This window comes from Camelus ferus, chromosome 6 (assembly GCF_009834535.1).
Source record: "Camelus ferus isolate YT-003-E chromosome 6, BCGSAC_Cfer_1.0, whole genome shotgun sequence".
Lineage (NCBI taxonomy): Eukaryota > Metazoa > Chordata > Mammalia > Artiodactyla > Camelidae > Camelus > Camelus ferus.
In genome coordinates this window covers 83,121,185-83,135,246 of record NC_045701.1, presented here as the reverse complement: position 1 = coordinate 83,135,246, position 14,062 = coordinate 83,121,185, and the positions used below count along the sequence as shown (strand labels likewise).

Sequence of the window (14,062 nt, the reverse complement as noted above, 5' to 3'; positions counted from 1 at the left end):
CCAGTGTCAACAGTTATCAACTGACAGTTCTTGTTTCATTTACCCTGTTCTGAAGCACGTCCCAAACATCACAGCATGCTATTTATCAGAATCATACTTTAAGTCTCTTGGACCATAGTTCATCCCATTGAAAACAGTCCCCCATAAAGAGGATTTTAGGACATAGCTTTTATGTTAATTATTTAATACATGATGTAAAGGCATACATTTGTGTTTGTTTTCTTCATTAATTGCAGTATCTTTTACGGCATGACATGAATTTATAGAAATGGCACTCCAGAGAATTTATGCCTGAAGGAAACATGGGCTTGATTTATCCTAAACTTTTCACTGTCATCCAGGAACCCAATTAGGTCCTAAGTTCATGTGATTCCTTTTCTCAAAGCAATTCCTCATCCTACTCTGAGTAAAAGCTAGAGTTCTTACACTGGCTTATCAGGCCCAACATGACCTGTCTTACTCCTTGGTCTTCATTGCTTACCACCCTTCCACAGCTCACTCTGCTCCAGCCATCCTTGCCTTTTTGCTAATCCTATAACCTGCCAAAGATTCATCTGCCTCAGGACCTTTTCATCAGCTGTTTCTTTTGCCTGGACTCCTCTTTCCTAGATATCCACATGTCTCACTCTCTTACTTCCCTCAAGTTTCTGTTCAATATTCCCTTACTGCTGAGGCCTTGCCTGACCACCCTCTACAACGTTACAAGAGCCTCTCTCCTCACATCCTTTCCATATCATTCTTACCCTGTTTTATACTTTTCCCACAGCAGTCATCACCACCTGTCTTATATTTATTACATTTTATTTCTCATCTGTTCCTTCCCAGTAGAATGCAAGCTCCATGAGACCAGGGAATTTGTGTTTTTTTTTTTCTCCTGCTGTGTCCCCAGTATCCAGAATAATGATAGACACATTAATAAGTTGCAGTTCACCTTTATGTCACAATTTTAAAACTTTACAAATCCTTAAATAGAATTCACCATGTACCAGGCATTGTTCCAAGTACTTAAAAATACTACCTTATTTAATCCTCCTAACAACCCTACCCAGTAGTTACTATTATTATCATTCACCATTTTACAAATGAGAAACTGGTACACTAAGAGGTTAAATAACCTACCCAAAGTCATACAGCTAATAAATGAAAGATCTAGGCAGTCAGGTACCAGAGTCTGCACATCTAACCCCTCAGCAATGATGCCTTTCAAATAAATTCATGGAAAACATTTAATAAACACTTCCAGAATGACATATAAATTTTATTCTAAAAGCATTCCGATTTCAGGGAGGGCTACTATTGCTTAGTGTCATCAGATTTCAAATACTGGAGACATTCCCAATGTTCCATTCACAAATAAATCTGTGGCGGCCCCTGCTATGAATTAAAATCAAAGTATATTTAGCGTTATGCTTAAAAGACCTGTAGACATATCCTATTCTTTTCAAAGCCAAAAATGTGGCAGTCTCTGGCCGGGTAAGGTGTGTCCACGTACCACTGCAGCAAATGCCTGTTAGTCACGTGACCTTTTTTTCCCTTCGGGGAGGAAAGCAAGTCAGGACACAGGTGTATGCATCAACTTGTGTAACTGAGGGTTTGGGAGGGGTAGGCACTCATGGCCGGTGCCAGCAACAGCCTAGGAGAGTTTACATTAGAAGAGAATTTGTTCTATATTGAGTGGCCATGCTGTCCTCTAAAGAGTTACTTTGAAAAAAGGTGGTCTGTGTTTTTAATTCACAGGTTAAATTGGTTTTATGAATTAAGCTCTTCGTATATAAAGTAAGGCAAGATTTCAGCCGTGAGCTGGAAAGCCAGCAGAGAAAATTTCCACTATGAAGGTAATCAATATAATTGTTTGCTGCCTGCATATTTTTATTTGCAACCCATCCTTTCTGTGTATCCTTAGTTCCTACCGTATGTCGGGCACAGCATAGCCCGTGAGAGGGTGTAGAATAATCGATAAAGTTACGTGTGACAAGTTAGGTAAAATCTCCTTCCTGTCCGGTGCAGGGTCCCGGCCAAGTCTCCTCGCACCGCTGCCTTCGCGGGTATAGTCAGAATTAAGACACTCAGGTTTCACCAACAGGGTAAGAATCCACGGGGTTCCCGGCTTCGGGGGGCATCCACCGAGGGTCGGCTCCGCCTGAAACCCAGCTGCAGCCGGCCGAGAACGCCACGTCGCCTAGGTTCCGGTCGCTATTCCACCTGCGGCAAAAGCTGGCGGGCCACTTGGAAAATGACCTTGGCCTGGGCTGGATGCAGCGGCCCCGCCCGGCCTCTCGCGGTCCTCCGCGATCCCATGCTCCCTTGCGCCAGGGACACGTCCAGCCGGCTCCGCAGGGCCCTTCTACGCCAGCGCGTCGCCTCTCTATGATCCCATGCCGCGTTCGTAGTGGGTGTCATGGCGGCGGGCGTCGAGTTGGCAGGAGTTACACACGGAACTGGGGAAAGTCACTAAAGCAGAGGAAGAAGTGGCCTAACCCGGACGGTGGGAAGTCGTGGGAATGAGCGGAGGCCCCGCGGGGGTGACCGCGTCACTGGAGGCGGGCCTCTGGTGAAGTGCCAGGCCAGGCCGCTCCGTTTCTAGGCAGAACCCGGCAGTTGGTGGGAGCCCCCCGAAGCCGGCGTTGCCTAGGAACCCCCCATTGTGTTATCGAATCCTGAGTGCTGAGATTTGACCCAGTCCTGCGGAGGCAGGGGTTTCAGGACTTTTGGCGGGATTGTCAGACGACGCTGGACGCTTTTCTCAGAGCGAACTAGGTCGTTCTCTGACCCGCAGCGATGTCGTCCTGGTTTGGGAGCCTCGGCTCCGGCTTGGGTCAGTCTTTGGGTCAAGTCGGGGGCAGCCTGGCTTCCCTCTCTGGCCAAATTTCGAACTTTACGAAGGATATGCTGATGGAGGGCACGGAGGAAGTGGAAGGTAACGGCTGGGGCGATGGGAGGGAGGGGTTTGCTGGGACCCTGGAAGCGTCCATTTGGTCCTCAAGTCCATCCGTCATGAGACGCGGACAGGTCCAGAGGGCTGTCACTGCCCTTTTTTCTTTACCTTTCTTTACTTTTTGCCTCTTAACCGATTTTCTCGGATGAGAGTCCACAGGGTTTGTGGGGCAGAGTTCTGGTTTTTTCTCTTTGAGTACTGTGGATAGCTCAGAGCAAAGTGAAACTTCTCCTATGTCAAGTAGAGTTTATTTTTGTTTAGTTCATCCACGCCCACCGCTTACTTTGCCCTTAACTTGGGGGCGGAACTGATTTTGATTCTTTCTTTATACTGGCACAGTTTAAAAAGTTAATTTGTATATGACACAGTCACTTTTTTTGTTTGTTTTCTTCGATTTTTGTAACAATTGAAGTAACTCATAATTAAAATATTTTGTGACTCTTAACCCTTTCTCACTTGAATGTATTGTTAGTGAAACATGAGTATGTTTTTCTTATTAGTTATTTTATATTTTTGTTTATTCTGGTGTCACATTACACCCTTCCAGCTGAAAGTGTACTTTTGTGTTAATTGCCCACTCCCCCTCCCTGTCCCGGGAGCATGTTTCTATAGTAGAACAAAGAAGATGCCCTATTCTTTGGGTATCCTTAGCAACCTTCACTCATTTTTGAAGTCCTCATTTTATTTCACTAATGAATAGTGACCCAGAGTTACATGGTAATCGATGATTAAGTTAATTACTATTTTGATTTCTTGATGCTTCTTTGAGCAAGTCGTATTTAGTTCAACAGAGTTCTTTAATTTCAATCTGAGTCTGCCTCCAGAGAGATAATGGGGTGTTCTTTTGTATAAGAGCAGTTTCTTTGGCGGTTTTGTTTGTTATAAATAAATTAACATTCTGGTTTATTAGGGTAAAATAGAGAAACGTAGTTCGATTTTTTAAAATAGTATTTATATTGAGAATTTCTGTGGGGTCTATTTAGAAGGGAGGAAGGTTGGGGAGATGCTGAAATCCATTTAACTGCTTGGGGTACCCCTGGGGTGGGAGGTATGTCAGGTGGGAAAGGTTGGGAATGGGAGTTAAAGGATTCTGCTTGTGTTCAGGAAAGGGTCCTGTGATCTTGAGGGCAGTCAGAAGCAGAGAAGGGCTGGATAACATTGGAAATGACTAGTCTCTTCTTATATCCTAGATAGGGGAAAACAGTTGACTATTCTTTTGATCCTAAGCCAGAAAATATGCACCCCCTACCTCCAGATTGGCTGTCCTGCAGGCTTAAGGTGGATTCATTTTGTTCTTCCCCACCAGATGTGCTCCTGTATTCTCATTTTAATGGTTTCACCATCAGTCCACTCTCCTAAACTTAAATCTTGTCATCTTTGTTTTGCCTTTTTCTTTTTCATCTCCTGCTTCCACTTTGTCACCAAACTGTGTTCATCTTGTGCCTGAATAATTACTTGTATTTGTCCATTCCTTTATTTTTCCTACTTCCTTAGTTCAGATCCCCATTTTTCTCTTCCATGCACTATTTCTCTTCCGCTTTCTGTCACTTGGTTCTCTCTATTCCACTCCATTTTCTGTTTGTTACCAGTTTCTTTTTAAAAGACAAATGTGCTTTAAAATCTCTCAACTCTGTTACTTAAGGATAAAATCCAAACCTCTCAATTTTGGAAGACCAGAAACCTATCCTATTAGGATTCAGCCTTCCTCTTCCAGTCTTGCCTCTTATTCCCTCCCCTTCTCTCCCAATAGCCACACATATGCACATTCACATACCCAAGCATGCTTGCACCTAGAGCTTCTTCACGGGGAACTTCATGAGGTACCTGCACAACTCCAAGCCTTCGTGTGGAAAGCACTTCCTTTTCTACTTCCCCCTCTACCCTCCTTTGCCTGGAAAACAGTTTTTCTGGTACAACTCTGCTCACCTGTCAGGTACTTGGTGAAACCATTCTCACTCCATGGCAGATTGAGTTGATTGTGTCTGACAGAACTTTGTAGATCTCTCTCTCTCTGACAACTCTATTTTATTTATCCTTATATTTCTAGTATGTGACATCTTTTTCGGTACATGGTAGATGCTCAGTAAAAATTTTGCTGAATGATTAAAATCTGCGATGTTGCTATATGCTTTTATTGTTTTCCCTTTGTATTAAAATAGGCCTTGCTTAACACTTAATTTATTGATTTTGTAAATCACTTAAAAATAGGGTCAGAGTACAGTTCATTTATTCGTTCAACAAGTGTTTATTGAGTGTCTGCCCTGTGCCAATAGTGAACAAGATAATAGTTCCAAAATAGCACTGTTGATACAACTTAAAAATCATCCATATTTACAACTTCGGAAAGTTGCTATTCTACCAAATGTTATACTGATTTAGGAAGTTGGGCTTTTGAATTAGACATGGATTGAAATTCCACATCCATATGTTACAAGTTTTGGAATCTTTGGCAAATTATTAAATACTTAACCTTTAAAAAGCAGAGCTTTCCTATCTTAAATAGGGATAACAATATTTCATGAGGTTGGGAAAATTAAATGAAATCATGAGTGTAAAATGCCTAGCACTGTGCCTAGCAAATAGTAAGCTTAAATAAATATTTTTGTTTTCCCTCATTGAGGAAGACTTTTTTGGTCTGCATAACATTCCCCCTTTATTCTTAAAAAGGCCAGGATTTTGGAGGAGGAAGTGGTAAGGGAGGGAGATCGTCATGTACCTATTTTTTTAATCCCTCTTTGAAGCAATTGCTGCTTCTAACAATGATCTTCCTAAACAGATTAGATTATAATTTGTTCTCATCTAAGTAGCGGTTAGACAATCCTGCCAGAGTTTCAAGCAAGATGTATAAACAATCACATAAGCAGCCCTACCTGGTGATTTTCAAAACAAGAAGAGTGGGTTTGTCACTAGTATTTATTTGATGCCACTTGCATTTTCTTTTGATTTAAACTATAATTCAGAGAAGTTATTTTTATAATTTTAAAGAACTGTGAGTAATGAAAAATACTAATACTTAGAAAAGATCTCTAACTCTGTGGATAATGATTATCTAGCATCAACTGTGTCATTTTGGCACTGCTGGGCTCTGACTCTCCTTTTAAATGACAATAACTGAGCTAATTCCCATTTTAAATAACTTGTGCCCATATTACTTGAAATAAGTGTTCTATTGATGCATTTTTATTCTTTGTTTATAGGTCATTTTTTTTGATAGTATTGTGGGCAGAAAAAGAAGTAAGGTCTTAAATCCCAGTTGCTTAAGAAGAAGTTAGAAAGCCTCCATAAGCTCCAGTTTCATGAGTTTAATCAAAAATTGCGCTAAGGCACCAGAGAAAAATTAATTTTCCATAACAAAATTTTACTGAACACTTCCAAGGGGTAAAGGTAGATGTCCTAGGGTAGAGAAGATAGGCAAAGAATGACTTACATGACAATAAACATTTGTGACAGTAGAAGTTGTAACAATCAAGTGATGTTTGCCTTCTGAATTTGTTCTCAGATCAGCATACTATTCTGTTTAAAGCTCAGTGAAATAAATTTTCCTTAAAATGTCTGTTTATTACTTCACATGGTGTTGATCATATATTCAGTATATACTGTTTCTTTCGTGGCAGAATTACCTAATGCTAGGAGAAAGGAAGTTGAAGCCATTCATACAATCTTAAGATCAGAGGTAAGAAAACTAAGATTTAGATTTTTCTTTTTTGAAGCCATGGAAGTTACTCATACTTTATTTCAGCCCTCTGTCTTTAATACACTTCTTACCCCTTTTTCTCTTTCTTTTAGTTTGTTTTTTAAGCCCTGTCATCTTCCTTTGATGAAGAATATATTTACATGTTTCTACACTTGGCTATTTAGTATTTCCACCTTTGCTTCTGAACGCTAGAGAAAGGAAAACTGTCAAATACAGAAATAATAGTGGCAACAGTTTATCATTATCAAGGATTCACTATGTTTTAACAGTGTGCTAAGTTGCAGTAGTACATTTATTTAAGTATAATGTGAAGAATGCAATTTTGTTTACTCTAGAGCTTTTTGACCCCCTAACATTAGAGAAGTGTGGTATTTGTGTACAAAGAAATTAAGAATATAGGAATAGCAAATTAATTTTACCTTTTTTTTCATTATTAGTCAGTGCCTCGTGGTGACTAGCTCTGGACATTGTACTCAGTAGGGATAAGGATAGCTTGGAAAGGGTTCAAAGGAAAGCCGTAAAGAAAATGAAAGGTTTCAGAGTGGGATCTATTGTAAAGTACTAAAGACACCCAACTATTTAGCCTTTGGATACGAACAGTGAAGGAACACTTAACAGTATTTTGGCAAACAGTATTCTTAGAGGACTGTGGTAAGCGTGTTTTCCTTTGCTAAGCACATAAAAGGGGAAAATGGAATTTAAGTATGAGTAAGTATTTCCTGACAACAAGCATTATTGAACTGTGGTCGAGATTATCAAGGTGAGATTGTGGAAGTTGAAAGAAGAGGACCTCTCAAGGGGGACTACAACAGTATTTTGCTGCAATACAAGATGGCGATTTGGTAGAGACCTTAGCTGTAATTACCTAATTAGTAAGTATTTCAGTGACAGATGAACTTAATGGCTTCTTTCTTTGTAAGGCTGAGATAGGAAATTGTTCTTATAGTCCCTAAAGAAATCCTTGGGAAAGCACTCATTAGTACAGGCCTACCCAGAAAAATTAAACGGCAGAGATGTGTGTAGTGGCATTAATATAGCTAAATTTGGCAGGATACATTTGAGGAGGGAAAGTAAATGGGGCTAACCTGCTTAATGAATGACTGCTCTGTATTGAGCTTGAGAGAGGAGATAGAAAACTTCTGTCCCTCTGTTGATGAGTCTCTCTCATTGTTATCCTTGGACTGTGGCAAATATGAGTCTAGGATTCAAAAATATTTGTTTTTGATATCCTCAAATGAAAGCCAACTTCCTTGTTTGGTGCTTATTCAGAATACCATGAGCTACTCAAATACTAGAAGAAAACAGACTATTGGACTTCCCAAGGGCTTTGTTTTCTAAGGTGGTTTTGACTACACATGATGCTTGCCATATATCAGCATACAAGCACTTCATGAAGGTAATGCTCATGTGACTGTGTAATAAGAGGTGAACATATGTTTGAAACCATTAGGAAATTACAAAAAAAAATTCTATTTAGAAAGTTTTAGTGTAGACAGAGGACAGTATGTTTTCTAGAGGAAATTAGATTTGCTTACAGATGTTAATATTTGAAATTGACTGAATTAGTTAGGGCTCTTCAGTTGCAAGTAATAGCAACCAACCTAAACTAATTTAACCCTCTGTGCCAAGAAAAATAGTCTTCACGTTTACCATATAGATCCAGTGAGCTCTTAATTTTTTTATATTAAGTCATTTTATAAATAATTTATTGAAGAATAAAGTGATAGTGAAAAACTGCTAGAAATTTAATGAGAACTTATATATAGCAGATTCAGGTTTTTATTTCATACGTTTCTGCTTTTGAAAACGTACTCAAAATAGGCAGTGCTCTTTGAATGCAGTGAACTGCTTATTAACTCTTTTCATCAACTGGAATGTATCTTGTAAGTACTGATCTCAGGTTTCAGTTACATCTCTAATAGATTTTACCTTATTATTCTTGTTCTTTTTTTTTAAATTTTTTTTGTTTGTTTTTTGGAGGGGGAGGTAATTAGGTTAATTATTTTTTATTTTTGTTCTTTGTTTATTTGATGGAGGCTAAGGGGATTGAACCCATGACTTCCTATATGCTAAGCATGTGTTCTCCATTGAGCTATACCCTCCCCTGGTTCTTCTTTTGACTGGTGTCATTAAAACCAATACTTTGGAAAACTTGGACAGCTCATGATTTTGTTAAGGACATGGCTGTTGTCTTTGACCCATAATTACAAAATATTTTTATTCTTAGATTTATAAATACCAATTAGTAATCAATCCACTGAGTTTTTTTATTTTGATGTCATCTGTTTCCTCTCCGTCACATATGTATACACCTCTGCCTTTTCAGCATTTATCCATGTAAGAACTGTATCAAGTAAATGTTGGTGTATAAATATCAAATATAATGAAATAAAACTGTTACATATTCATTTAGCAAAGTAGGATGGGGTGGTTCAGGTTCTCATCACAAAATGTTGTGAGATAAAATCTTTTTTTATTGAATGACTAGCTTGATAAGAACACTGTATTTCCTTTTTGTTCTTGGAAATATATTGTTCATTCATCAGTTCTTGAGTTTGAGAAATTCTAGGATATTGCTGTATAAAGACTTGACTAAGATTTTGCTTCTACATTCATTTTCACCATAACTGTTAGAGCTGTTTTCTGTCTCTTTGCATTTATCTTCTTACTTATCTAACAGCTGTGAAATATTTCCTTCTGTCAATTTTCTTTACTTTGTTGAAAAGTGAAAATTCTGAATTTTCAACTGTGTTCAATGAAAGCAACACCCTCCCCCACAAAAAAAACAAACCCCAAAAAGTAACACTACAGAGATGCTATCTTCAGATTGCTGTTCTCTTTTTAAAAGATGATGCAATACTTTGGGTCAGAAAACTGGTTATTTCACTTTTGCATCATTCTTGTAGGTGATTCTTTGAGTCTCCCTTTTTCTTAAGTCTTTTTTAACATAGTTGTAAATAATTGATGAATAATGATTAATTCTTAGGATGATAAACGAGCAAAATGTTTCAAGATACAGAAAAAACAAGATCATTATGACCTCATGATTGTTGTTAAATTGATAAAAGGACCCAATGTACTCTGACGATAATTGCAAAATAGAATGAATATTAATCTATTAAAAAATAAGCGTATTTTGTCTTTGTTGGAAGACCACTAAGAAAGAATAAATGTTATAAATATCAGTCCTTACAGATAGTTAGGACTGCTCAAAAAAGAAACTCACAAGCTAAAATTGTTCTGGTAGAACTTGATGATATAATAAGGGTTAAGCAGGATGGAGTAATTCAAGGATATGAGTATCTCATGGATTCCAATTTTAGCCAGTCTTTAAGAAGGGGCTGCAACCAGAACTGGACACCGTCAGGAATCTCTCTCATTTTTTTTCCTCTCTGTTCTTCGTATGTGTTTATTCTTTTTTCCTTTCAGACCGGCCCCCTCTGCTTCATATTTCATGTAATAGATAATATGGCCATGGACAACTCCTGGTATGTTTTGGGTCAGCCACATGAAGGAAATCTGTCCTTCGTGTGCTTTATCAACCTTTCTGACTCTCATATGGCTAGGGAGATCAGGAGAGACAGCCAAATTAGTTATTGGCCAAATTGAAAGTTTTCCAGTTCTGCTTAATCAGGGTTAAACAAATAGCGTTAAGTATTTTTATGTGAAAAAACCTAGAGTGGATTTTATGACTTTAGTGTATTCTGTTCCTTCAGTTGTGTGTGATGTTTCATGTTAACAGCTCAAAGAAAATCATGCAAAAACAGCCAGTAGATTAGAGGATAATTAGTTGTGTTACCATTGATCCTGTTTCTTATTAATATTTCTCCAAGATAACCAAGGACTATTAGATTTCTGGATGTAAACTCCCAAACTAAGATTTGTGTATGGTGTAATTTTTCCTTTAACTTTATTTTACACCATTGATTTTCTCTGAGAATTCATATAATCTCCCTGGATCATACTTTTCGCATCTGTTGATGTAAGAAGTTCCTCCTAGACTCTAAGAAGAAACCAGATGACATCCCCAAAGTAAAAAAAGTCTTCACCTTCTAGTGGGAGCTTTCTTTCCCACCATCAGTCTCCTTATCCTTTTAAATCATTGTTAAACTGTGTTTGCAGATACATTAGTAGAATTCTTAGTTAATTATTATCTGTAAGAACTTGTAAATTCCTTTTTGCAGGAAGTTTTAGTGTCCATTTCTATTGCTCCATTATATCCTTATTCATTCAAATGTCAAAGAATGATACTAGGTTAAGATAATTTAATATTTAGGTACATAAAATTTAAGTCATTTTTTGTCATTTTCCAACATCTTAAAACAAAAGACTGTAATGGCTAAATTCATTGAATTATACTTAGAATATTTTGTGTGCTTCTAATTGTAATTTTGTAAACTGAGTTCCAGTAGTGGTTTTCAAAATGAATTTTTCAGAGTTGCCTCACTCAGGAGCCTGGGGTTCAGTCAGACAAGTAATGCGAGGCTTTGGCCTCCTACCTATACTTCAGCCATAAGTCTTTTTTGGGGGAAATTAGGTTTATTAATTTATTATTCTTCATAGATGCACTAGGGATTGAACCCAGGACCTTGTGCATGCTAAGCATGCATGCTATCAATGAGCTATACCCTCCCCCTCAGCCATAAGTCTTTTAAAAAAGATTTCTTTAAAAAACTTTTATGTTTAGATAGAAAACAGAAATTTTCAAACATGTAATCTAGGTCATTCATTTACCAGACATTGATTGCTTCCTGTATAGAGCACAGTAGGCAGTGGACACTGGGGGTACAAAGATGGAGGGAATACTGATCAGTGACTTTTTCTTAGCAGAAAATCAAACTGAGTGAGGTTTTTTTAACCTTGGTTCAGAATTATGCACAATCTCTATAAACATGCTAATTGCTCTTGTGACTTTAATTGAAAGTGTGTTTTGAAGACCAAAATTCTGAGACCTGCTATATTACATCTTTTTTTGTGTGATTGTTTTTCATAATGCCATGCACATACTGTTACTAACATGTTTTTATCTTTTTGTTGAAAACACTTTTTTCTTTGCTTCTAGAATGAGAGACTCAAGAAAGTTTGTACTGATCTGGAAGAGAAGCACGAAGCATCAGAGCTTCAAATAAAGCAGCAGTCTATGAGTTACCGAACTCAACTGCAACAGAAAGAGGTAAAGGCTATATTACAGCTACTTCACGTTTATTTCATGGTAATGTATTTAGGAAAGTTTCTTAGAGTTATAATATAAATCAAGCTCTATTTAGATCCATAAAAATATTGAAAGGGTCTTGAAGTTAATAATTCCTAACTCAGTGTGCTGTTACTAATTTAACAAGAACTCTAAGCTTTTAAGTTTATGTTACATAAACTAACCTTTCTAGAGTTTAAGCTCCAAAAGAAGAAAAGTCTTTGTATAAAATATCTTCAGCCATCTGTTGTTTATAATTTTTTGATCTTATGAAACCAATTTCTCCTCTATTTATCTAAAACTTTTAAATCAGTGTGCTCGCTAATAACATTTCTTTTTAAAAAAATTTTAAACTACAAGTGTTAATATATGCTTATTAATGCTTATTGGTATTCCCTGGAAAAACAATATTAAGTATTTATTTTATAGTTGATTTATGCTGTTCTGTAATGTTTTTCCCCTTTAGTTTGATAGAAATGGTTATTTTGGAAATAAGTTATCTTTCCTTAGCAATGATGGTAATATATAATTTAATCAGTGCTACTGTGAATCCTTAAAATATAGGTTATGTCCCTACGTTTCATTCTGTTGAATTCTCTTTAGTGTTTAGTACATAAGTGAAATTCATTAAATGCTCCTGTTGAATTGAGCCATTTCTTGTTTAATTATCCAGATCATTTGGGTATTCAGTTTGTTGAATTAAATGCTCATTTCTACCATAACTTTATATTTGGGTTTTTAAAATTTAGATGCCTTGATTTCTAGTTCTTTTAGTAATGTACTAAGGTGAAAAATAAAAGTAAACCACATTAAAGATAAATATAAACATTTAAAGAACTTAAATTTCCAATCTGTTTGGAGTTGATTCCATAAATACAATAAAAAAATAAAACGAATATAAAAAAGTAGAGTTACAAGTTCAAATTAAAGTTTAAAGACCACCGCCCCTCTTTTTAAAAAGGTTTGACATATACAAAGTTACTCTGTCACATTGCTTTCAAAGTCTTTAAGCAATACTGTTTCAGTTTCTGCACTTATGTATCATGGACTAGTAGCAAACATTCATGGCATTTGTCCACAGACCATATGTTGAGCAGCACTGACTTAACAGATACTCCAGTAGAGTAGCAGCTCCCACCCAGGGGTTTAAAGCTGAATCATAAAAAATACACATTGTTAGGTTCTCCAGAAGATTCTGATTTAGTGTACTGGGAAGGAGCCCTGGTACTGGTGTTTTTCAAAAATCCCAAAAGCTGATTCTGATGCTTACATCCTAGTTGAAAAAACTGCTATGGAAAATTTTGGCACTTTGTTTTCTACTTAACTATTGACATTAGGGAGCAAATTAAGAATTCAAGTTTAGGAATACCTCTTTGTTATCAGAAATTGCACTTTTTAACTCTACGACTTGATATAAATGTCTGGTATAATGACAACTTTCTTTGTATTATAGCTACATTTGAAAAAAATTGTTCATTTCAGTACTTTTTACTAGAATGAAATAATATATGTATATACTTTAGATCTGCTATTTTCTGAATCTGTTTGCTGCCCTCATTGTGGTGTTCATATGTCCCAAAGATATAATTTGCCTCATATCAAATTATGGGAAAATGAAATTTGTACATTGCTATAAATTTCCATTAGAGAAGGGGCTCTGATGTGAAAAAAAACCTGTTTATTATGAGAGTTGACATAATTGTATTTGGTTTTTTTTTGTCTAATTGCTTGACATTATTCTGGTAGAAATACCATTACTTGTTGGCTGTTTCCTCAGTATCACATTTTCCTCAGTTGTGGCAGTTATCTGCTGGACTAGTTTGAGTATTTTATAGAATGCTTATTTCAGTTTTCTCTAGATAACTCACTTTTATATTTTGAGTAATCTGAAATGGATTTTAAAATGGTTGTAGTAAGTCCTGTGTTCATAACTTCTTTTGGGTGTTGACTTCATATTGCCAGCCTTCAGTCAAAATTCTGCTTGGGGTTCCACGTATTTATACTGTTGTCTCCCTGAATAGAGTCAGATTTTCACTGGCCTCTATTTGCCAAGGCCTTTTTCAATGCATAATTTCCTTCTAAGACTAATGAGCTAATAATCACAGGTTTACTGTGAAGATTGGATTAATAAATCAAAGCTTTCTTCCAGCTGTGTTGTACAGACCAGTGCAAAGTTATTCCTGATTCACGGTGCATTTTAAGCCTAAATCCAGCCATAATCAGTTACATAAGACTCTTCCAA

The 14,062-nt window shown here is 36.9% G+C and overlaps 1 protein-coding gene across 4 annotated transcripts in view; it reads left to right on the top strand.

Annotated features, from left to right (window-relative positions):
* The first annotated feature begins 2,690 nt into the window (after positions 1–2,690).
* The window catches only part of TRIP11 (thyroid hormone receptor interactor 11), a 66,550-nt gene continuing 55,178 nt past the window's right edge, over positions 2,691–14,062 (top strand). For 3 of the 4 annotated variants that reach the window (XM_032482537.1, XM_014558798.2, XM_006184193.3), the window contains exons 1-3: positions 2,691–2,917; positions 6,550–6,608; positions 11,692–11,802. In XM_032482537.1, the coding sequence (XP_032338428.1) occupies positions 2,779–2,917; positions 6,550–6,608; positions 11,692–11,802 (309 nt within the window). In that variant the 5' untranslated portion in view covers positions 2,691–2,778. The remainder of the gene's footprint in view (positions 2,918–6,549; positions 6,609–11,691; positions 11,803–14,062) is intronic. The other variant, XM_014558799.2, reaches the window with a different exon arrangement.